This window comes from Vanacampus margaritifer, chromosome 15 (assembly GCF_051991255.1).
Source record: "Vanacampus margaritifer isolate UIUO_Vmar chromosome 15, RoL_Vmar_1.0, whole genome shotgun sequence".
Classification (NCBI taxonomy): Eukaryota; Metazoa; Chordata; class Actinopteri; order Syngnathiformes; family Syngnathidae; genus Vanacampus; species Vanacampus margaritifer.
In genome coordinates this window covers 16,912,267-16,938,837 of record NC_135446.1, presented here as the reverse complement: position 1 = coordinate 16,938,837, position 26,571 = coordinate 16,912,267, and the positions used below count along the sequence as shown (strand labels likewise).

The window sequence follows — 26,571 nt, the reverse complement described above, 5'->3', positions numbered from 1 at the left end:
AACGGCGTGCGAGCCCTGCCGGCACCTTTGGGTTACGTGAGACATACGGCAATGATTACGCTATGAAACTTTAACAGTGCCCGGGCTGAGTAAGAGCCACTGATTTGTAGATGCCGTTTCATTTTATAACGCACGCCAAGGGTGCAGCAACCTTTCCTTTTCCCCCTTCTTGTGTTATTCTACGTGACTTTTACAAACTTACTCTCGCCATTGCTCGCTTTTGGCCACGCTTTGAAATGCTGAAATACATCATGAACGCCCCCCCCCCCCAACCCACCCCCCGCTGGTGTGTCATCCTACCATTTGGGCATAAAGAGGAAGATGAAGCGCGAGTATGTAAAGTGTGGCGGCCATATGCTGCAAAGAGCCCTGAGAGGATGCTGCTATTTAACATGCCGTCCTATCACCACGGGGAGGGGGGGGGGGTGGGTCTTGGGAAGTAAACACGCCGCAGACGTGGTCCATGTGTCCATCTTTTTTTTTCTTTTTCTTTTCTGGAGAGCTCAGTATTGTTCATTCGATAATTTTACCGATTTGACATGTCATCATCATTGCTCTCTCTTTTTTTTTTTTTTTTTTTATAAAATATGTCCATGTGTCCATCTGATAGAGGATGGAGGGGCGGAAGCGACAGATCGATGCGGCCGAGCGTCGCCGCCCTGAGACCCGACACATCTGTTGTGCGTTTGTGTGGCTCATCATCACGTCTTCACGTCTGGGGGGGACGTTGTGATGCATTAATGCCTGGCAAGGTCATTGACGAACATGCTGCACCACTTCCTCATAGATGCCATTTAACAACCTACTGTAGTTTTTCCCCCCGAATGCACATCTTCATATTTCATATTTGCCTCGTCCCTCTGTTTTTGCTTCCCTGCCTGCGTTGGACAATTTCACCGCTTTGGTATGCGGCGGAACAGCCTCTCTGTTTCGTCGCAGGAGACTTTGCCTTATCTACTTAATGGATTATGAGTAAGGGAACAAAAACAGAGGGTGGTGGAGTGACTATGATTGGAGTCCTTGTATAGGGCCGACAGAAAACCGGACGGCGGTCAGATAAAGAAAACACCCCACCGGTGTATTTATTCCGACTGTTTGGGAAGAGGGTTTTAGAAACTACAATAGCTTCCTTCCTTTCCTCAGTCTCTCCTTTGGTCTCTTGAGGTCTCCCTGATTTGTTGGAATTTAGATGTCTCTGGGGTTGGTGAAGGACTCTGGTTGGTGGTGTCTGGTCTGGTCGGTGCTGGATTTCATTTTCCTTTCTTTGGTCCTTCCTCGGGTCTCCTGGCGGCCTCACGACTCTGGCTGGAAGTGTTCGGTTTAGGTGAACGGTATGGGATTTTTTAATAGGTTTTAGAACTAATGAATACGCACGCACACACATAATCACCCACATACAAAAAGAAAAAGAAAAAAGGAGAGCAATGATGATGACATGTCAAATCGGTAAAATTACCGAATGAACAATACTGAGCTCTCCAGAGAAAACAAAAAAAAACTACATTCTGAGATGTGTCTTGTTTGTCTGGTGTCAATCTCCAAGCGCCAGACAGTCCAAAACAAAGCAAACGTTTGCCGGTTGAATCTTCTTGAGAGTCTCGGATTCAATTTCTCAGGTATTTCGGCTCCCGTGGCAACGGTAGGAAAGAGGAAAGCCGAGCCTCCAACGAGCTATAAGTTTTATTTATCGATTGAGTGGAGACAGGTTCACTCGAATGGTGTTGACTTGCCCGAGCGGCTCTTGAAAGTATGTCCCGCCTGAAGTCAAATCCAATTGCTTTGTTTGGGGAGTTTGTGTTTGCTTTTGTCAGATTTAAGAATCCAACAATTGAACCGGCAGGACAGGCTTTTTCTTGCCTAGAGTAGTTTGTTTGTTTTTTCTTCATCCACGACATGGCTATTAAAATATTCAGTATTTGCTTTTGGGCCGCAGTCGACATGTTGACAAAAGGTCATTTTTAAGGCCATAGTTATTATGAACAACAACTTGTGGTAGATTGAAGCACTCCATCCTTTTGCTGACACTGAAGGGGTTTCCTGGCTGGTATTTTGGGAAAGTTGAATTGGTTTGGCATTTTGAGCTTTATGGACCCGAACGTTGCCGGTTATCTGGCAGTTCTCGTGAGATGCGCCGCCTACGGTGAGCCGAGGCAGTATTTTCGATCGCGGCTATTATCTGCGTCGGACTAATCTTCGACTTCTTCAGATAACACATCCGACCTTGTCTGTGCGGGACCTTGCAGAGCGTCATGTTGGTTTTCTTCTCCCAACAATTTGAGTACAGCAAGAGCGAATGTAGCTGAAGCCTTTTTTTTTTTTTTTTTTTTTGCCAAACAGTTTTTTTTTTCTGTGTTCCATAAGTACTCCAGAGGAAAAAAAAAAAAGCATTTGTGAGAGCAACAGCCTTCGGGCGTTGCGCCAAATAAAAAAATGCTTCTTTTTTTTCAAAACCCTTCACACACTTCACTCAAAAAAAGTGTTTGCTTGTTTTCTGTTGGTATTCTCTCGCTCTCTCTCTTTCGAGCTCTCTCTCTCTGTTCTTTTTTCTGTTTTTGGTTTGAACTCTGACATCCAAGTCTGCCCCAGGATGTCTGTCACAAACTGCAGTCCAACGTTGTGACAATGCTTTTGTTCTTCCCGTGCCTTTTATGACCTTCTTTTTCTTCCTCTTTCTGTTCTTTTTGTCTATTTGTTCCCTTTCAAGGTCTGGCGCACCTGACGTTAAACGACCAAGGTATGGGTTCATTCCTTTTTTTTTTCTTTTTTTTCTTTATTTGACTCCCGAGGATTTGACTCCTTGCCCTCAGCCCTTTGAACAGCTTTTCTTTTTCTTACCCTTTTCTGACCTTTCCTCTGTATCATTGAAATCCTCTGGTTTTTCAACATCTTCCCTAAATGCTCCCCACATCTCACTCCTCCGCCGCCCTCTCTCCTTTTATGCCATGTCATTGTGTTTTTTTCCACTGTGACCACCAAATGTGTGTCCCACCCCTTGTCCTGTCCTATGGCTAACGTCCTGGACCTTCACCCCCCCTGACCAACTTTGACCCCGATGACTTCACCCTGGGGCTGAAGGTAACACTCTTCTGCTATTGTAAAAAAAAAAAAAAAAAACTACTATGGTTTCATTGGGAATGTTTGCCGGTCATTCACTGACACTTCAAGGTGAAAGTGTTTGTGTTGAATGTGCAGAGTTTTTTTTATCACCACTCTGCTGACATTCCTATTGTTTGGCAATCCTGTGAATTTAAAGGGCTCACGTTCACGTTCTTATGTAACAGCTGCTGGATTTGAGAAGAAAACGCGTCCGCCGCTGTTGCGATGTTCCTGATAACTGCTTTCAATTCATTCGCAGAGTTCATTTCTCACGCACTGCAGCTCGCTGTTTGTCCGACGTGTTCAAATCATTTGCAGTTGACTTTCAATACACTTTTTTTTTTTCCCACCATGCTCAAGTCCCCATCGACTACACTTCCTGGTTGTTCTCTCCCTTCTGTTGACCTTTCTGTGCTGTTGGCCTCCAAGTGAGGACTGTCTTCCTCTCTCACTTTTTGCTCTCCTCATTTGTTGACCTTTCGACGCCACCGGACGCTCAGTCAGAATTGTCCGCGGGAAAAGAAAAAGTGTCAAAGCTGAGTTCATAAAATCGAAAAGGAGTGAACAAGAGCAGGAGTCAGTGAGTGTTCTGACCTTAGCTGCTTGCGGGAGAAGAAAAAAAAAAAATCTTCCTCTCTTCTATTATTGCAGTGCATGATTCATGTGGGCAAAGATCACTTTGCTTTAACTCCGACCCTTCAAACTCGAGCTTCATTCAAGCAGACGTTCCCCGAGACGTGAAAACGCAAGCACTGAATCGGTCGGACAGCGCGCTAAAAGGACCTGTTGGATGTATAATGCCGGCAAGCACTTGACCGTATTTCCTCGTCCGATATTCTTGTATCTTTATACCATGCATTGAATTTGCCCTTCAAACTCAAAAGTTTATCCTTCAACCGAGCTCGCCGTCCTACAACATCGCCGTCCCACAACATCCCATACGTTCCGCACCTAATGTAATCCATAAAAGTCTGTGCCGGCTGTTTATTTCAGCCGTAATCTTGTCAACAGCCGCGCGCACGTCCAGATAATAGAAAGTACTAGATAAATGTGAAATCACACATTAGGACTTTATTGATCCAAAAGGGCTTACTATTTAGTTTGTATCCACCATGTGTGGGGCTCATTTCAAGCAACATGAAATCACACGGCAGGTAACTCGGACAAAGGACGCATGCAAATACAAATCGGTTATGCAGGGAACCAGCTGATTATTCATCGAACATTGCCCAGCCAGCCATTTATATTGATCACCTTGTTTCCACGATTAATATGGTTTGCTCCAATGTGGATGGACAAAAAAAGGGGGGGGGGGAGGAAATCAATAACCTTATTTAAAACATTTGACGCACGCACACACGCACATACACTTGCTCACCCACATAGAAAAATAAATAATAATAATAAAAATAAAAATAAATAAATAAAAAAGAGAGAGCAATGATGATGACATGTCAAATCGGTAAAATTACCGAATGAACAATACTGAGCTCTCCAGAAGAAAAGAAAAAAAAAGAAGAAAAAATTAAATAAATAAATAAAACATTTGGCGCAAATTACCTAGTCCTTTTTCCAGATTTATTTATTTTTTTACTTTACATATCTCCCGCTTCCCCTCAAACGTGTGGAAAAAAAAAGTAGCCGTTAACGACTACGGGCCGTCACGTCAGCCGTCACGTAACAGGGCCAGAAAAATCAATGTCAAGTCTCCTTAAAGCCGCGGCCGTCCTTCACCGCCGACGCAAGGACGAACCCCAGGCCACAGTCACCGTTGATCTGTATCTCGCCGTTTGGAAGATGCCGCACGCTGGGCAGGCAACACATTAGATTCAATTGCCGACATTTCTCTTCCAAAAAAGAGAGCATTTGCATATAAAGTAGAGCGTTGGTATTAATTATGGGACTGCTGAAAGCAGCACATATTACTCTCCACCCTAGAAAATCCCAAGATTTTTCCGCAAAAATGCGGCCCGTACCGTAGATCGCACCGGGACAAATGAGGTATCAAACGATGCGGCTCGATCTGACTCAGTGCGGCATTACTTTTCTAGGAATTCCGAGTTAAAATGGCGACGCAATTCCCCAAAAACTCCCAAAAAACTCCCATAGGAAATGAATGGAGAAAGGGGGAACAAATTACAGATCAAGCACCTTTTTCCAAGACACGCTGCGCACGCATACGTTATCCGACCGATACGAATTTTAGCTCATTTTGTAGGAATTTTTCCCATCTTTAGCTCAGTGTCAAAATCTTTTTTAAGGAATGACAGCTCTCCCCCCTGTGCAGGTTCAAAGACAGTGAGTGAATTAGGCTTCTACCGCACTCTGTTGACCAATTAACTTTAGAGTGGCGGGAAAAAAGAAAAGTCTACTTCTATTTGCAAAAGTTTCACTTCAACTCGTCATCATGGCCACAATCTTTGCTCACTAGACATCAAATTCTCACATTTTGTAGTCACGAGTGTCTTCTTTCAGACAAACTAACTTTTATTTGGCTAAGGTGTCATTTAGTACCTTTATTTTCACTTTAAGATAGGACAAGTCGGACGAACTCGCCTATCTCTTCCATGTTAAATTCAGGCGCCTTTCGCTCTTCATTTCTGATAAATCATAAGTTTTCAACCTGCTCTCATTTGGTCATTTTTCATCCGATTAAAAAAAATGAGAACATGCTCGTGTTCCCCAAACCCTTGCCGTTCTAACGAGCCATTTCTTGAATCTGTATCTTGAACCGTTAAGTCGTGAGAGGCTTTTGTTCAAGGGGTGCGTCTCTCATACAATCTCAATGGAATGTGGGGCGCGTGACGGCTCCAAGTCAAAAATGGGTGTGCGTTCTTAAAGTGACAGTGACATATTTTTAGATTATGGTTAACTTCCACATTTCTTGACCGATTCCAGTCATTTAAATTTTAAACTGTTCAGCTCATTTACATTTTTTTAAATACATTTTCAGGGACAGTGAGATACTTTTAGTTGATGTTGATTATGGTTAACTTCCACATTTCTTGAGCGATTCCAGTCGTTTAAATTTTAAACTGTTCAGCTCATTTACAAGAGTCAGCAGTCCCATTCAAAATTTCCGCGGGAATTTTTCTAGTGTTTATTATTGTCGTGGCAGTTTGCGAACATGCTTACATAGCTAAATAAGGGGAACTATAATATTTGGTGATATCAAAGCTCATTGAATGGAATGAAATGGCCTGCGGGTATATTTAGTCAAATCAATGTATAGTTGTTTCCAATTCGCTGCCCATTGATTGTGGTTTGAAGTCAGCAGACTGAGGTGCTCATGTGCGTCCCTAACAGTTGCCTAGAAGCTATTTTTGGAATTAACACGCTGGGTATTGCTTGTAAAAAAAAAATAAAAAATAAAAAAATACTTAAAGGATCTAAATTGCTGCAGTTTCCACACTTTTGGATTGCAGATGCTTTTTTTTCACTCACGGTCCATTTGGTCTGGATGTCCAAATTTCTCCTATTTCCAAAGTCAGGTAGACGCATACTGAGAATTAAATTAAGCGAGCCCTGGGAGATCGTGTCCCAGCAGGCCTAATGTAGATCTCCTTGAAGATACCGCAGGGAAAATGAAGGGAGTATTGAGCCTGATCTGTATCTAACCTGCAATGTAATAGACTAGGTCCAGGTCACGATAGCCATCAAGCTCAGAGCTCACTGAGGGCAGTTTATAGACTCGCTGCGTTTGTGTGGCCACAGCTGCTTTTTAAAGAGGACGGAGCCAACAGCGCTTCATTCATTTTAAATGAATTTCCTCGAAAATGAAGACATAAAAGTGAACTCGGAAGTTTCTACATTTCCGACTCAACGTTTAATCGCCAATCTCAAGAGTTCATTATTGTAGCCGGTGCTAAACGAGTAGTCCATTTAAATGCCATAATTACAGTCACCGGGCTGATGCTGATTGACAGGGCTGGGCGGAGGCTACACTGTGGGACCTTGAGCGGCGAGGTGTGTGAAGGTCGTTGTCGGTCCGTCGGGCTGCCACTCTTAGATCAGTCGGAAGCGCACGCGGCGTTTCCGAGTCGAGGCACGCGCCGTTATTGGCAGCTTCACTTGGAGAAAGTGACAGCGTGAATCATGCGTGCGGTGAACACGCACTTAAAACGACACGCACGCTCTTCAAAGACCGAGCCCCGTTTAGCACTTTTTTGGCACCGTCCAGGACAACAACAACAACACCCTCCTTGATGGTCATCAGCGGCGGTAGCAAATTACATGCGGTTTTGTGTCACATTCACAAAAGGTAGTAAACTCTCAATCAAATTCCGCTACTACGTGGAAAATATATGCTAATTCATCTGGCATTTTTCAAAAACAATAAATATTGTTGCTAATTCTCGAAGTTTAGGGGTGTGCCAAAAAATCAATTCTCATAAGAATCGCGATTCTCATTTAGTACGATTCAGAATCGATTTTAAATGTCCCAAAATCGATTTTATTTAAATCATTTTATACCGTCTTCCCTTTGTTTGTGTGTGCCTTTATTGGGAGCGCTGTTCATGTTGTACCCGATTTGGCCACTTAGGGGCAGTGTGGTTCCACGCGGTCTGATACACTGTTAAGTTGTAGCCACATTAGAGAGTAGAAGGAAAAAGTCACGATCAAGTTATTCCAATAAAAGTAGTTTTTTTGCAGCATGAAGTTGTTCTTTTGAGCGATAAAAGTGTCGCGAGTAGCGCACTAATTAGCATTAGCGGGTCAGACTGGAGTGGATCATTACGATTCCTTTAACATCTATAAACTGAAGCAAAAATCATTGTCAATCAAATCGTTTTGAATCCTAATCGTTCTTAATCGAAAATCAATTCCGAATCAAATCGCGCACCCAAAAATTGGAATCGAATAGAATCGTGAGACATTCAAAGATTCCCACCCCGACCACCGTAAGGACCACTTACTTAAATGACATTCTGAAATTGGCAGTTGCTCAAGATTTGGAGGCTAAGAAAGAAAGAAAGAAAGAAAGCCAATGTTAGAAATGCTGCGCTACCTTTGCACTGTGAAGAACGAATGAATAAATGAAAATGAATAACTATTGTAGAAATATTTTCAGAGACGGAATCTTGCAAACTGTCAATCAACGACTTCAGTTCAAAAGAGGTTGTTTTGGGGGAACCCTTTTATGTTTTCTTCAAGGCAGGGGCGCAACTGCACCTTCAATCTAAAAAGTGCCCATTGAGATTGTATGGTGTGATGAGCCTGTTGTAGGATGTCAAGGCTACCAGATCGATGTGGAAATTTACAGCATGTACCTTTAAAATGATTTATAACAATATATATCTTGTTAAAAAAAAAAAAAAAAAAAAATACGCAAAGTTTATAGAGCCAGTGTAAGTTGAACATGTATAAATAAAAACACTGTCTCATAGAGTTGAAAATAAATTTCAGATTGTACATGTGGTCTGAAACACAATGTGGAACAAGATAATCAATAAATGTGAATATTTGCTCCCTGAATTCACTTGTTGGCTGACTTTGAGCATTTAGGTCATGCATTCTAATTTCAGCAATAAATAAATAAATGATAAATACTGCTTTTTTTCCCTATCCGACTACAATGTCAACATTTCCCCAAATGTTAAAAATGGCGCGCACACACACGCACACATCGACACGCATAATTTCAACAGAACTTAATCAAATTTGGCCAGTGGGGCATTCATCTAGGGGGCAGTGCGGTTGGAGTGTGGAAATTGGATCCAGGTCGGGTTTTTACAAGTTGTAATTAAGGCCACCGGGGGGGTGAGTGGGGGGGTGGAGCGTGAGATGGGTGACATATAGTAGGAGATGGAGGTTTATACCAGATAAGGCGGTGAGGTGAGGAAAGCTGTTTGGATGACTAATGGCTCTCAGAAATAAATAAATACAAAAGCAACAACTGCTTGTGCCTTACAAAAAAAAACAAAAGGGACCTCAAACTTATCTCGTTTGGTTTAGCACTTCATTAATTGTAACATTTTACAAAGTGTTTTCTAAGTGAACCTTCAAGGGCACCGTGTTGTCCCTTGGTAGTATGTTGTAGTGGTATGCACATTCGAGAAATATCTGATATTCAGTAGCAATTGGGACGGAAGCGTATTGCATTCACTTGGAAAAAAAAACAACTCCTGTTTTTTCGACAAATTTTGGGGGGGAGCTTTGTATTTTTTAGTATTTTTTTTAATTGTCTGTTTTTCTGAATATTTTTTTTTTGTCAAAAAAAATATTCAGAAAAACAGGCTGAAAAAAAATATTCAGAAAAACGGGAGCAAAAAAATATTCAGAAAAACGGGAGCAAAAAAATATTCAGAAAAACGGGAGAAAAAAATTAGTAAAAAAACAGAGATTTTTTTTTTTTAAACAGGATAAAAATGTTTCCAAAAAACAGAGCTGGTGTTCTGTTTTTCGGAGTATTTTTTTTTAAATTTTTTTAACCTCTGAACTCCAACTGACCCCAAGAAATTAGTCCCAAAAAAATAAAAAATAAAATAAAAATATTCAGAAAAACGGGAGAAAAAAATTATTTAAAAAACTGGAAAAAAAATATTCCAATGTTCTGTTTTTTGGAGTATTTTTATATATTTTTTTTACCTCTGAACTGCAACTGACTTGTTGTAGACTCGCTAATAGCGGAAGTGGAAACTTTCCCGCATATCTCCATATGCAATAAGATGGTCATGTTTACTTACTGGCTCTCAATAAAGGAATGAATGTGTATACTGTATTGTAGTTTGTTCTCTAATCTCTGAGGGAAAACCCTTTTAAAAAAAAATATTGAGAAAAACAGAAAAATAATTTCATAAAACAGGGAAAAATTACTTAGAAAAAAAAATATTCAGAAAAACAGGAAAATATATATGTTTTTAAACAAAAAAATTACTCCAAAAAACAACGCTCCCCCAAGAAATTAGTCCCCCAAAAAAATAAAAATATTCAGAAAAACGGGATAATTTTTTTTTTTTAAAAAACTGATTACATTTTTTTTTTTCAAAAACTGGAAAAAAAATATTCCAATGTTCTGTTTTTCGGAGTATTTTTATTTTTTTTTACCTCTGAACTCCAAGTGACTTGGAATGAATGTTTATACTGTATTGTAGTTTGTTCTCTAATCTCTGAGGGAAAACCCTTTTAAAAAAAAATATTGAGAAAAACAGAAAAATAATTTCATAAAACAGGGAAAAATTACTTAGAAAAAAAAATATTCAGAAAAACAGGAAAATATATATGTTTTTAAACAAAAAAATTACTCCAAAAAACAACGCTCCCCCAAGAAATTAGTCCCCCAAAAAAATAAAAATATTCAGAAAAACGGGATAATTTTTTTTTTTAAAAAACTGATTACATTTTTTTTTTTCAAAAACTGGAAAAAAAATATTCCAATGTTCTGTTTTTCGGAGTATTTTTATTTTTTTTTACCTCTGAACTCCAAGTGACTTGGAATGAATGTTTATACTGTATTGTAGTTTGTTCTCTAATCTCTGAGGGAAAACCCTTTTAAAAAAAAATATTGAGAAAAACAGAAAAATAATTTCATAAAACAGGGAAAAATTACTTAGAAAAAAAATATTCAGAAAAACAGGAAAATATATATGTTTTTAAACAAAAAAAATACTCCAAAAAACAAAGCTCCCCCAAGAAATTAGTCCCCCCAAAAAATAAAAATATTCAGAAAAACGGGATAATTTTTTTTTTTAAAAAACTGATAAAATTTTCTTTTTTTTCAAAAACCTGAAAAAAAATATTCCAATGTTCTGTTTTTCGGAGTATTTTTTATTATTTTTTACCTCTGAACTCCAAGTGACTTGGAATGAATGTGTATACTGTATTGTAGTTTGTTCTCTAATCTCTGAGGGAAAACCCTTTTAAAAAAAAATATTGAGAAAAACAGAAAAATAATTTCATAAAACAGGGAAAAAATTACTTGGAATTTTTTTTTCTCCAGAAAAACAGGAAAATATATATTTTTTTTAAACAAAAAAAATAACTCCAAAAAAAAAGCTCCCCCAAGAAATGAGTCAAAAAAACAGGACTTTTTTTTTCAAGTGAATGCAATACACTTCCGTACAATTTGACACATTTTAAAGCTTTAATAGAGCAATGGCTACCATTTGGCAATATAGAAAATAAACAAGTTGCATGAAATATTCTTACTGAACTGAATTGGTTTTAAATTAAATTAAAATTAATTAAGGATTTTAGACTGCAGCTAAATTGATAGCTGCAGAAGTAACATACTGTCCTTCCGAGGGGGGAACACTAAAGGGATGACTGAGATGTAAAGTCATGCACAAAAAGAATTGCTCTGATTTCCCCTCTCCTGCAGGAATGTCATGTTTCTGCATTTAGTAAATAAAAAGGAAGGAGAAGTTAATCCCCTCAGTGAGGGAGGAGGACGGCCTAATGAAATACGTTGACGCACAAATTAGAGTCATCTAATTGAATAAAGGGGGATTTCGAGAAGGGCGAGCATATTAAGATACACTATGCGGAGATGGAGGAAACTCATAAACCAGCGCGAGACGGCGCCTCAGGGAGGCGGGATGTCAGTCCTACGCTTGTGTTTTCATTTCACGTTAGCAAATGTCTTACTCAACCCCAAGGAGCATACTGTAAGTTAGCTCCAGAAATTGCAAATACAGAACTGATAGCAATGAGAGGAGATTCGGGTGAAGGTTTGGTAAACTCAGCTCACCGCACGCTAATATTTTTTTATTTATATATTTATATATATATATAACACACACTGCAAAAGGTGTGAGTGGTTTTGTGCTCGCCGGAGCATGCGAGCAGAGCCAATGAGGCAAGTGGAATAACATTAGAGCCCCTTGATGGAAATTGCAATCTACGGGGCAGGTTGCCGATCCTCGCCGATTAACGGCATTGTTTTCAATATGATGTCTTCTCAATTTTAAAAAATAGTTTTACCGATGAAACCAAAGAAGTTTGAGGTTTCTGAATTTTTCGACAACATTCCGGGGCTATAACTCAGAGACCCGGTTATAATCCCTTTGACCCAGCCAATTAATTGGTAGATTAATCGACTAATACCAGCCTCAAATGAGTAATTTAATCAAGCATTGGAGTTGTAACCACACATCATTAACCCCGGTTAATGCACGGGTCCAAGAGCCTTAATAGTCGGGCACTCTAGCTAAAGCACAAAAGAACCTTTTGGAGAAACCTTTAAAGTCTCCTTCATTTTTCTGCTTATAATGTCACTAAATTCCCTTTACATTCTTTTCAATTAATTTATAGCTTGGCAGGACCTTTCACGGAGCCTCTGACAGGCATCGTCAGGAATTACTTACGGTTTTCATTTACACGGTTCGACACCTTGAAGTGTTTATGAGCAGAAGGTGTTCTAGCCAGTGAGAATATTTGTTGATCGTACCACCGGCCATCAAACTGAATTACAACATTTAAACAAAAAGACTGTGCGTTGTTCATTGTGAGATATTTAAACAAGGTTCCATTAGAAGCTTTTTGCCTAAACCACGCGAAAATCAAGCGTCCCCTTTTGAATGCTCTTTTTTCTCACAGACATAAAAACATGACTAGGTTGACAGTTTAATACCACAATCTCAGCGGCACGGCTCTTTGACAATTTGAATATTTATTCATGCAATTTCCATTTTGTTGTAAAGAAAAACAACATTTTGTCACATCCAGTGTTTAGTGTTGTTCCGTTTGATTGGCACGCCCGGGCAGTGGTCGTGGCAGGCTCAAATTACACATCGGCTTTCTGGCTGCAAATTGTAGAGCACTTTTTTGTGAAAAGGGGCCTGGCGGGTGGTGAGGAAGGGTAGAGGTTGTGGATGCAAAGAATATCATGAAATAAGCTATCAAATATGGATGTTTTTTTTTTTAAGCGAGGAAAGAGGAGCTTATTTAGAAAAACAGACTGCTTGGGTATCAAAATTCTGCTGTGGACAGTTTCTATGCAGATATGACGGCTCTGGCATCCTGTTGAGAACCGCATTATATCGGAGGAGAGGTATGACCGAAGAGCAGCAAAAGGGGATTTGGCGAATTAACGGGTTGCAGCCTCAGCATCGAGTCCAGGGGATTAGCGGGAGGGTCCAGGAGAGATGTCAAATGTATCGGGTCCACTCCAACAAAAGTCTTTCCGTCAGATGTGCCAGGCAGAGGGTGGCAAATCCAGATCTAGAGAGTTTCAAACCCCGCAGTTTGGATTTTGCCACAAGTGCTTTTTACTCAGTTCCAGCTTTCTTGACCTGGATTTAAGATAAGATAAGATAAGATTCACTGATTGTCACACCCACCTAAGTGGGGCGAAATTCATTCTCCGCATTTGACCCATCCCCTGAGGGAGCGGTGAGCAGCAGCAGCAGCAGCCGCGCTCGGGAATCATATGGTGATCTAACCTCCCAATTCCAACCCTTATTGCTGAGTGTCAAGCAGAGCGGCAATGGGTCCCATTTTTATAGTCTTTGGTATGACCCGGCCGGGGATTGAACCCACGACCTCCCAGTCTCAGGGCGGACACTGTACCACTAGGCCCACTGAGCAGGTGCCACCTCTGTCCATCCCCACCCTAAAAAAATCAGTCCGTTCCGTTCCGTCTTCAATTCCGCTTATCCGGGGTCGGGTCGCGGAGGGGCAGCAGGGAAGCCCAGACTTCCCTCTCCCCCAGCCACTTCACCCAGCTCCTCCGACGGGATCCCAAAGCGTTCCCAGGCCAGATTCAAAAATCAGTCCCATCTTTCATATCCCAAATTTGAATTGTTCGTCCATAACAGGCGTTAACTTCCGCCGGTTCCTAAACTCAACCGCCCCCCCACCGTGTAACCCCACTGAGTCCACAAAGGGCTTGTCGTAAAAGCAGTCGGCCGCCAGCTCCGCTCATGTAACATAATATAAACAAACAGCATTTAGCGGCATGCACAATTCTGACTAGTTTCTGGCTTTCAGCCACCGTTCCGCCTTTCTGTCTCCGATTGCACTCCATTTGCGAAAGCCGCGCTGGCTGTTTTGATCGCGCGTCCCGTTCCATCTCTAGAGCCACTCAAGCTTGCCGGGAAGCAGCGCACGGTGGGACGCGCACTCTCTCCAGCAAGGCCAGCCACTCAGCTGTGTCTCTGTGGCTGTTACCTGGCAACAGAGCTTCCTCCAGTTGACTCTCACTGCAGAAACAAAGTCATAAATAGCCATAAAAAATATCAATAATTATGGTCAAACAGTCTTGTTATGCAAAGTTATGAAGGACTCAATCTTTATGATTACATTTTTTTTTTTGGTCAATAGGTTTTTTTGTGTATCATATCCCAGAGCAAAAGAAAAATGAAAATTTGGAGGATTTTTGTGCGTGTTTACATTCTTCTTAAAACACAAATATTGCCAATTTTAGTTTAGAAAGGTTTATTTTTATTTATTTATTTTATTTTTTATTTTTTTCAGGAGAGCTCAGTATTGTTCATTCGATTTGACATCATCATTGCTCTCCTTTTTAAAAAAAAAACAAAAACAAACAAATCAATTAAAAATTTTTTAATAAATGATAAATGAATAATAAAAGAAAAAAGAAAATTTGGAGGATTTTTGTGCGTGTTTACATTCTTCTTAAAACACAAATATTGCCAATTTTAGTTTAGAAAGGTTTATTTTTATTTATTTATTTATTTATTTTATTTTTTATTTTTTTCAGGAGAGCTCAGTATTGTTCATTCGATTTGACATCATCATTGCTCTCCTTTTTAAAAAAAAACAAAAACAAACAAATCAATTAAAAAAAATTTAATAATTGATAAATGAATAATAAAAGAAAAAAGAAAATTTGGAGGATTTTTGTGCGTGTTTACATTCTTCTTAAAACACAAATATTGCCAATTTTAGTTTAGAAAGGTTTATTTTTATTTATTTATTTATTTTATTTTTTATTTTTTTCAGGAGAGCTCAGTATTGTTCATTCGATTTGACATCATCATTGCTCTCCTTTTTAAAAAAACAAACAAAAACAAACAAATCAATTAAAAAAAATTTAATAAATGATAAATGAATAATAAAAGAAAAAAGAAAATTTGGAGGATTTTTGTGCGTATTTACATTCTTCTTAAAACACAAATATTGCCAATTTTAGTTTAGAAAGGTTTATTTTTATTTATTTATTTATTTATTTTATTTTTTATTTTTTTCAGGAGAGCTCAGTATTGTTCATTCGATTTGACATCATCATTGCTCTCCTTTTTTAAAAAACAAACAAACAAACAAATCAATTAAAAAAAATTTAATAAAATGATAAATGAATAATAAAAGAAAAAAGAAAATTTGGAGGATTTTTGTGCGTATTTACATTCTTCTTAAAACACAAATATTGCCAATTTTAGTTTAGAAAGGTTTATTTTTATTTATTTATTTATTTTATTTTTTATTTTTTTCAGGAGAGCTCAGTATTGTTCATTCGATTTGACATCATCATTGCTCTCCTTTTTTAAAAAAAACAAAAACAAACAAATCAATTAAAAAAATTTTTATAAATGATAAATGAATAATAAAAGAAAAAAGAAAATTTGGAGGATTTTTGTGCGTGTTTACATTCTTCTTAAAACACAAATATTGCCAATTTTAGTTTAGAAAGGTTTATTGACAGCAAGTACAAATTCCAGCCTAGTAAGAAAAGACTCCTTAGAGCAGGGGTGGCCAAGTTGGGTCCTCGAGAGCCACTATCCAGCCTGTTTTCCACGTCTTCCTCCTTCAGCGCAGCTGATTCTTATGATCAGCTCATCAGCAAGCTTTGCAGAAGCCTGACAACGATCCTGATCATGAATCAGGTGTGTTAGTGGAGAGAAACATGGAAAACAGGCTGGATAGTGGCTCTCGAGGACCGAACTTGGCCACCCCTGCCTTAGAAGATAAAGTCAATCTCAAATCTTGGATTGAGATTATTTGTCACTCTTAATAATCCACCTACTCTGGTCGGGATTCCGGTTGTTTTTCTTGGAAATGCTCAGTTATCCCCTAAAATTGTCTGTTGGCTTTACAAGTTTCGGCAATCGTCAACTTCATTTCTATGTTGTTAAGGTTACAGCTAAAGTCTTCTTATCTGATGTATTGTTAATGATCGTTAGCGCCGTACTGGGCTATGCTTCTTTTCACTTTGATGAGTACCACTTGAGTAACGTCGATTGGACTTTGACTGACAGTCGCTATTTCAAAGAGTTATTTATTATCCAAGCTGCTAAGAAATAATGCAAACGGACAAGATGATTTATTTACCTTTCCGAATTGCGGTTTCTAATTATGGGTTGTCATAATTTAACCATTATCCATGCCATTAAATTGTGGTCTCGATTCAATTGTGTTATCTGATGATTCTACCATAATTAGATCAAAGCTTGTTTTTCTACCTTCTTTTGCATACAAATGCAAACATAGAAAATATGAACGCTGCCTTCATGGGTTTTTTTTATGCTCTCATTGACTGACTTCCTGTGTGGAATGTTTGCACCAAACCTCTGCCTGCGCATCTGATGTCCTCCTTTTTTTTTTCTTTTTTTTTTTAAATTGAGGTGACATACTCATCTTTTTTCCCTCTCTTCTCTTTCAGGGGACTCATCTCAAAGCGGTAAGACAACTCATTTCTTACTCATGTCCGTTGTGTGAGCCATCCTTGGCTTGTTGTTGTAATGTGCGCGCGCCTCGTCAATGATGACAAGCAGTCCTTGTTGGATGTCGTGTTGGTTCCTTTTCTGCTATTTTAAGAATGATCTTGTTTTTTTTTTTTTTTAATTGTTCTTTCCTTATCTGGTCTTGGACTTGGGGTGGCGTTTACCATTTTCTGTGCACTGTGACAATGTTAAATCCCCCTCCGATGTCCTCAAGCCTCGAGCTTTCCAATGTAAATGTAAATTTCCGTAGAGCACACTGTCTGAGCACGGGCGCCGTTATGTGTTTCATTAATTTTGTTTACAAGGTCTTTATGCCGCCGCGCCGTGTGTGGCTTTCACTAACCAGAGACCAAACGTCTGTCCTGTATTTTTCCGTTATGGTATATATGCTGACACGTCACAGCAGACTAGCTTTCTATTAGCACGTCGATTGGATTGCGGAGGCCGGGATAGGATGATGTGACGGACAGACTAATGAAACGTATCGGCGCCTCACTCAAAAAATGTTGAGGAAACAAGATGAGCTCAGTTCAAAACTCTTGCCTGCAGCACTTTCACATTCCGTTTTTTGCTGATGTCAGTGTTCCTCCTTTTTTTTTTTTTTTTTTTGGTAATTAGGTTCTTCTTCAGCTTCCCTATGAATGTATAATAGCGTGACTTAATGCAGTTCACTTCATGTAATGAGCCAAAAAGTCATACACATCACATACATAACACGTCAAATTCTATTATGCGTACTCCACACTGTCAAAGGCATGTTTCCGAACAAGTTGCAAATTCAGACATCTGTGCTGTGCAGGATGAGGATATGGAAGTCACGTTGGATTAGTGGGCCAAGTCTGCGGGCTGCGTGAGCCGGCAAGAAAATCTTTGCATCTGCTCGGATTTATTTTAGTTATGAAAGTTTTGCCGTTCACACTCTTGTCTGCTACTTTGGTGACAATTGTGAAAGTTTTGCGTAGTAGTGGTATTTATTTATTTATTTTTTATTTCTGGAGAGCTCAGTATTGTTCATTCGGTAATTTTACCGATTTGACATGTCATCATCATTTTTTATTTGTATTTTTTTATTTTTTATTTTTTTATTTTTTATTTTATTTTTATTTTTTATTTTTTTTTGTATGTGGGTGAGTATGTGTGTGTGCGTGCGAGTGTGTGTGTATTCATTAGTTCACCAAAAACCTATTAAAAAAAATCCCATACCGTCAACCTAAACCGAACACTTCCAGCCAGATTCGTGAGGCCGCCAGGAGACCCGAGGAAGGACCAAAGAAAGGAAAGTGAAATCCAGCACCGACCAGACACCACCAGCCAGAGTCCTTCACCAACCCCAGAGACATCTAAATTCCAACAAATCAGGGAGACCTCAAGAGACCAAAGGAGAGCGTAGTAGTGGTATTAATGCTGGCCTATAATAAGAGAGGGAGCGACTGCGTGCAATTGCAGGCATCTTTTGGTTGTCTTCCAGATGCAAAGCATATCAGGCTTTCGCTCACGGGGCAAAAATATTGCTAGTCCGCCAAGCTGAAAGCAGAGATATTCATCTGCATGCCTTTTACACTCCATCAAATGACTTTCAGAGAGATGTAAACATCTTTCTTTGCATCTGCCTGTCTCAGCGTCCCAAAACAGCGTTCTCAACCCGGTGGACGATTAGCATCTCTCCTTTCCCTTTTATTTCTTCCCCACTTTGCCGTTCCTTGAACGCCATGCGAGAGCCGCGATAGGATTGGCCCGCTCGCCCCAGGAGAACGCTCACCGAGACGCGCATCCACAAATTTGGAAGATAAAGCGGGGGGGGGGGGGATCCGAGCTCCGCGCTGGGTGGAGGGCAGCACTTAGCTGAACACATTGTTTTCCTCTGCGTTCTCCCTACAGAACGGCAGCAGTCAGACAAACCTCAAAAACAAAAGTGGCGCTGCTGTGAGCTGTTTGTTTAAAACTCCCAACATCTGGTATTATGCATTCATCCACAGTTGGGGAATTCATTATTCTGCTCTGTAAGCGGCTTTATTCTGAGCTAACACGGGTGCATGGCAAGGAACATCCCTGCTGTGAATCCTAACATTCCTCATTTATGAACTGCTTTCATCACCTTGATCATCACATTGCACACTTTTGTCGGACTCATAAAATTGCTCTATTATCCATGCAAATGTGAGCCGTTATCTTCCCCTGCCAGCTGATAACCAGCCCGGACTGAAAGGGCCGCAACCAAATGGCCGACAACAGCCGAGCGTGTGGTACATTTCCGGAGCGGAGGGTGCTAATGAACTACCTGACATAATTACTGCTGGAGGAGTCTTAAGCTCTCAACCCCTCCGACTGTGAAAAAGACGTTAAAGAGCCGCTCATTTGCACCATTTAAGGCATTATTTACGCTACGCGATGCACCCTCTGTCTTACAATGGACTCATCAAGGGATCTGAACCAGGACATTTGGGCTGCATGGCATGCATGGTAAAGCAAAAGTCGTTATTAGTGGAGCTTAAAATTGCGATTCCCTCAGAAAAAAAATATACATTTTAAATCACTTGCAGGCTGTAACTACTACATGGTAACGGACAAACATGATTATTCATTGAAAGTCTGAGGGTATGGATATTTTGACTCCTTATTGTTGCTAAACAAACAAAAAAATTGAAATATGAAACTGGAGTGTGAGAGATTACGTTTCATGAAAAACTTTTGTTAAGGTCATGTGATCCACAAGGTCAGCTAGAGCAAAAGGTCAAAAGTGTACTAAAATATAGACGGATGATTGCATAATTGTGATTTGTGTGATTTAATGTGTTTTTTTTGAATTCTCGTTCCAACAAAATCTGTGTTGTAGAAAGGAAGGCGGCCGTACATTTTTTCGCCCAAAAAGTCCAAATATGGTGGCCCCTAGCTCCCAAACCCCTGCTCCGATTGACCTAAAATTTGAGATCTAGTGTTGTGACATCACTATCAACAATTACACCAAGTTACATTAAAATCAAATGCTGCTTGATTACCAATTTCAGATTTTCTTTTTATTTTTATTTTTTTATGATTTGGCATAAACAAATCCCGTTGCACAGTCTGTGTGGATGCGGCAACTCGTTTTCATGAGTGGCTGACAGTGGTTTTGTGATGATTCAAATTTTGATGCGTCTCTTCTTTGAATCTCAAACTTCTGCCATACAAATGCATTCTATACAATATACATATATTGTCTTTTATACGATATTTTACTATATTTATAATTTAATTTGTTCCCGTACATTAAATAGTGAATCATGCAGTCTTTGTCACAAAATGTGCGGGCGACATCAGTCAGTCACTCATTTCTTTTTTTTCTCACCTACTTCTTCTTTTTATGACAATCACGCTATGTTTTTATGGTTTAACAAAAGTGATACAGTACAATATATGCGGAGCGTGCAGCTGCCTTGCAAAATGAAAGGCTACTGTTGAAGAAAATAATCCTTTCCTTCCGCGTGTTTGTTTTCTTTCGGGTAGTGAGAATGTTGGTTATCCGAATGCAGGCTGGAGATCGATGAACAGTCACTTCGAAGCTTTTATTTCTACAGAATATTCCGGGCACAAGTGAGTTTCCAGAAAATGGCAGCCTCTCACTAGTGCGGAGTTACAGCTGACTCACAACATTCTTATACTATCTTGAAGGGCGGTACCATAAAACCCCGAAGCCCCCAGCCCACCCGGAGTTCACCAGACATGAGATTAAACTTTTACAGACATCATTCAATACACATTGACTTCGACCACAGACAAATGGGTCTATTGTGGAAATAGAGGAGGCCCTCCAGACAAACCGACACCCGGCATAAGATAAGATTTACAAAAAGATCATACTAACACATTGACTTCAACCACAGACAAATGGTCTATTGAGGAAATAAGTAAATTAAAACAGTTATGACTAAATCTGGGCAGAAGACCCTCTTCACTACCTGCAAACCTTGTGTATCTTCATCTTCGTGCGGCTTGAGCACTGTATCTTTAGTTATTTTTTTATTGTGGCCCAAAAAAAATGCGCTTTGAGTTTTTCCGCACTGAGCAATTGAGTTCCAGACTTGCACACATGTCTTTCGTCATTCAAATTAAAGTATGACATGGGGCATTGATCAGTAGCAGATTAGCTCGATTAGCCACATACATGGGCGCTCCCAACTCCAGTAGTTAAGAATAAGATGGTACAAATCCTCGATATTGTTAACTCTTTGACTGCCAAAAACGTTAAATACCGTTTAGTAAAATCCTAGTGCCAAAGACGTTAAAAGACGTTTGTTTCAAAACAGAGGTGAAACTAACCATTTTCTATTACTGAAAAACGGAATAAGGTAGAAACAAACTTTTTTTTTCTGATGAAAGATGAGAGTCCAATCTTTCATTTGACAGTATGTGTGTTTCCATAGTCCAAACACATAATTTTCTGTGGACCTTGAAAGATCAGTCAAAAGATCAGTCAAAATGCTTAAATCGGCTGGCACCCACGGCCATCCCTTTTCTGAAAACGTCTGGCAGTCAAAGAGTTAAATTCCTTTACAAACAACAACATACTTTAAACACTGCTTCAGTGTATAAAGATTCCACAAGAAGATTCCACATGAGAAGAGAGAAAATTGTCTTTGCCTGGCCCATGTTCTCACTGCGTGGTACATGTCCAGGTGGTACACATTGAAGTGATTAATGAGGCCCGATGGACCCCGAGTGTTATCAGCGCAAACGCGGAGAACACAAGGTCGGGGTCACTCTCAGCCAGATCGGGGATTCATACCTTTAGGTCGTAGTAGAACACGGCGGAAGAAGACCACTTGCGTGTGTTCAAGACAATGACACATTGTAATTAACTGTATATGATCCATGCATAATGAGTTTTGTGAATTTACGATGCGAGTAAAAGTATTATTGTCTCTTGTCTTATATGTACCAGACAACATGTGGACATTTTCCACTAAAACAGCTGAAACGTGTTGGCTGTGGTGATGAGTGAACTTTTTACTCTGCGTGTACGCCTAAGGCAGATAAAGTGCTTGACAAATGTGCTTGTTAAAAAAGGCAGGCATCTGTGACACGATCAACCAATTAAATGCAATATGTTCCAAGGGACGGATGACACCGTAGTGTAAAAGCGCAGCCTCACATAATGTATATACACATGCATCAAATAAACAATCTAGTACCAAAAAATCGGGAAGGTGTCAAGAAAAAAACACACACACACACAAAAAAATCGCTCCTTCCTCCATGAGCAAAATGCCGCTATGTCGACTTGATGCTTTGAAAGCAAAACATGATAAAAGTTTAATGATATTATTTTTGCATATTTGCCCCCCCATGTAGGAGCTCAGCCATGTCATCAATTAATGAAGCTGACGAATGTTGCGTAACACCCTCAACTTCATCTCAGCCTCATTGTGTCTGTGTTTGTATTTGTTTGCCGACGCCGTGTCAGCGGAGCGCGAGAAAAGGTCTGCGGTTAAAAGTTCAAAAGGAGATCGCGTGACAGATGCCGCCGTGTTGTGACGTGTGGAAAAGGGAGGAGAAATGTATTTATTACTCGTGTCGGACGATTAAAAATGTTAATCAGAATTAATTGCATAACTTCAATAGTTAACTCAACACTAATCACTAATCTGTTCTAAATGTACAATAAAATATTTTTTCAAAGTTTTCATCCTCTTGTAAAAGTGGGAAAAAAATTAACTAATAGCTGCATTTTTTTTTGATTGATACAGTAATTTCATAATCATTTATAAAATTGAGTTAAAATTAAAAAGATGTACTGAACTGTAAAACACGAGTGTGATATTGATTTGTGTTGAGGTCATTATCTGCCACTAGATGGCATCATTGCATTTATGAGACATTGGTGACAGCTCAGTGCATTTTTATCATGAAGTAACTTGAGAAATTCTGCACATTTATCAAATTATGAAATACAACTTGACCCCGCAGTCTCCACCAATATATGCATTATTATTTAATTTATTTCTTCCTGCAGTACAGTCTTTCCAAGTAAGGGGCGGTCATTAATCGCGTGTTTAAAAAATGAGTAGCGTTAAAGGAACTTTAAATCAACTAAAAATGAATGCACTAATTTTGACACCCCTATCAATATATATATATAATATGTGTGTAAAATGTATTGAAATGATTTCCTTTTTTAGCATTAATCTTGCGATGTGTGAATAAAGAAAGCATTTGGCTAGATTATTTTCACAAGGCAAACAAGAGCATTTAATTAAAATATGGGTCCAGAAATAGCTGGTGATAATGTCACTGGCTGGGAATTGTCTAAATCCTCATGTGTAAATCCTGTGCAGCAACAGTCGCCTCATTTTCAAGTGTGAAGGATGCAGATTTACTCCTGAGACATAAATCCATATTCCCCACCCCTTTCCAATTGCATCCTTATCTTTATCTGCACACTCGTGTGCTGGGACTCCAAATGATGTCATGTTTGTGTGTTTGCCTAAGAGTGGAAAATTAGTTATGGCAGAAAATATTGTACGCACATTCACTGGCCACATTATTAGAGACACCTGCACAGATCCAATACAGAAGCTGATCATAAAGCGCACTTTTGGCATTAACTTAACACCGCGTTTATTATCGTGCTTTTAGTTTGCAGCGGACTTGAGCGCACACTCAGGAGCTCGACTTAATGTGGATTTGAAGGAAAGCAGGCAGTCGGAGGAGTGGCGGGTGTATAACGCGACGATTGCCATGCCCAGCACTCGTACTGAGACAGAGTTGATGTTGTAAGATTAGGCGGATTTAAGAGACATGAGCATCCTTGTCGATCAGGGCTGAGTGAAAGAAAGCACAGGACGAGGGCTAAAATATGTATAGTAGCTATATGTGTTTTGATACTGAAGTTTATGCATCCATGTTATGACCCTCCAATGTTAAGTCGTATTTTGTACTTTATATTACTTAAATGAATCTGAGCCTGTAGGCTCACTATTTCCTCAATTCAGGTTTATTCTTCCTTTCCAGTTTGCTATCACAGCAAATACATAAATAAAAGGAAAAATCACAGGAGAATTTGGACCACTTGTTTGATTCCACTGATTAGGAAGAACACATCTTAGCAGTATCAAATAACATACGACTGTCAACATTTGACTTTTGCGCCGAAGCAAACAAACCAAAAATCACGCTTGTATTTTTGTCTTCTACAAATTGTGATATGATTGGAGGAACGCCCAAAAAAAGTGTCATTTGCAAGGAAATGTATTGTACTATGTCAACAATGGCTCATCCAAAAGGCTTTTTCCACTGTTGTGTGTTGCCATTCTCAACAAGTTCTCTGACAAAGGAGCCCTGATTGTCATTTTCAAGTCAACAATAGCGCCGTGATTTGCTTATGCTATTCATGACAAGCGATGTTGTAAACAATCTTCCACGTGAGCTGCTCTGTGTTGCCGGGACGTGTTTGTTTGTGGGAGGGCAGCATCGGGGATTGCGGTTGTTCCTTCCTCAAAATGCCATTTGTAATCCATTTCATTTTCAAACCAGATTGAAACTATAGGGTGCTCTGTTTTGCTTGTGTATGTGGAACTCCAGTCCCTGGTGACTGATAATAGCTTGGAGCAAACCAAACAACTTATTGGGCGGCCATGTTGGCCAAAATATTAGGTACACCCGGGAGTCTTGTCTGTAGGCGGCCCCTATGTTAGCCAAAACATTAGGCACGCTCCAGAGTTGTGTCCTTAGGCGCCCCTAATAGGGGTGGCCATTTTGGCCAAAACATTAGATACACTCTAAATCAGAGGTGGGCAATCTCGATCCTCGAGGGGCCGGAGTCCTGCAGGTTTTGGAGATTTCTCACTTCCAACACACGCTGATTCCAATCAACAGGATGGTTATCAGGCTTATGCAGAGCTTGCTGATGAGCTGATCATATATCAGCTGTGTTTGGAAAAGGGCAACATGCAAAACCTGCAGGACTCCGGCCCTCGATGCCCACCTCTGCTCTAGATTCTTGTGTGTACTCGTTCCCAATGGACCCCTCATCACCAAAACCAAAATCATAATTAAAAAAAAGATTCAAACTAAAAGCAAAAGCAGCTTTTATTTTTTTACTTATTTAATCTAACTTTAAACTGTTCATCTTATCCCTACTGCCCCCCCCCGCCCCCCCCAAAAAAAGAGCCACAATTACTATTTTTTTCTCTCCTCTAATTTCTACCTTTTTTGGACCGATTCCATTTCAAACCATTCTAACTTCAACATGTCCATCTCATTCCAGGTCATTGTATATAATTTAAATTCATTCAATATCCTTCTACATCATTCGATAGAACTCAAAATCAATCCACAATTTTTCATTCTGCCCCTCAGCCTTCACACGCAAATTGTCCATAAATTACAAACTCTAGTTACTTACTGTAGACTCAACTCACTTTGAACTCAGCAGCGCTTTTTAGTGAACAATTCATCAAGAAAGATGAAAGTTGAAGTTTACTGCCAAACTAAACATGAATCTAGGAGATTTACATACACTCAGGGATGTGATTTTTCCGCAAATTCGCGGAATTCCGCTTTTTTTATCTCCCCCCCAAAAAAAAAATCAGATTTTTTTTTTTTTTTAGTAGTTCATTGTGTATGCGCATGACTCCGACAGATAACATCTTCTGCTATAACAAAGACATTTGTGGTATGCTCTAATATGAGTTACTTTTCAAAATTTATGCTGTTGTTTTGTCTATTTCTTTGTCATGTGAGTGCATTGAAAGTACTTAAAAACACGGAAAACCCATGAGCTTCGGGGGGCTACGCCCCCCTTGTCCCCCCACCAGGGCACTGCCCTGGACCTAGCTGGGTGCCAGCGGCCCCCAGACCCCCGGCTAAATTTTCAGATAATTTCACTTTGGTCAAATCACATCCCTGTATACTGTAGCTTTTCCCTCAGAATGCTAATGCTAACTCATAATGGGAAACACATACATATACACATATAGAACCCCATAAACACATTAAACATTCAATGTTATGATACTCAGAGTCAAATTGAATATTATTTATCCTCCGCAAGGAGCTGAGAGTAGACGCCATTTCTGTACAAAGATGTACATGTAAATGTATATCGATCCGATACTGCCCCCATGTGGCCAGGCGAGCAGCAGCACATTTGAGTGGTGGATGACTGTTGGCCCTTTTTTCCATGATGAGAGCAGGTCAGTGTGACTACACACACTACAAATGGCCTACCATCAGGTACGCTGCCCCGCTTTTTACCTAAACAGCTGCTCCTTTGGCTTGCCGCCGCTCCCCGGAGCGCTCACCGCTTTGTCTCTTCGCTGCCACTAATCTGTCGGTGAGTTTAGCGTCTTATCTCAAACCTCCCGACTCAATTCGTGTCAGCCGTAACGCGGCGACGCATGTGTATGTTTGTGACTTTGCGCAGTCAGAGTGGCGGACGCGCAACGTGTTTCGCACGGGGCGTTGGTGCGTCCATGCGTGCGTGCCGACGAGTGTGCGTGTGTTGTGAGGTTTTCCCGGACTAATGAGGCCTCCCGGCAGGCACGACTGGCATCGAGAACACATTGAGGCGCGGCGAGACAGATGCATTTGAAGAATGGTTTCATCTGCCTCTCTCATCAGCAGGTGTGCAAGTCGCCTGTTGTTGACAGCAACAAACACGAGGCACCTTTTTTTTCGTTTCCACACTCCGCTCGCAAAACCATGAGTGTCGCTCCCTTAAGCCCGATTCCCTTCTGGATTCCATCATAGAGCATTACAGCTTTTTTTCCCATTTTGAGTAATTGGGAGTTAAAGGAAAGGCGCTGCAGTAGCCTACAGAAGTGATTAAAAGAGGCAACTTAATTAAAGTTGGGGCGAAAAGAGATTTATCACCGCC

General features: G+C 40.0%; 1 protein-coding gene across 1 annotated transcript in view; it reads left to right on the top strand.

Annotated features, from left to right (window-relative positions):
* The window catches only part of nrxn2b (neurexin 2b), a 363,379-nt gene that overhangs the window by 137,717 nt on the left and 199,091 nt on the right, over positions 1-26,571 (top strand). The window contains exons 8-9 of the mRNA XM_077544145.1: positions 2,705-2,734; positions 16,658-16,675. Coding sequence (XP_077400271.1) covers positions 2,705-2,734; positions 16,658-16,675 — 48 coding nt within the window. The remainder of the gene's footprint in view (positions 1-2,704; positions 2,735-16,657; positions 16,676-26,571) is intronic.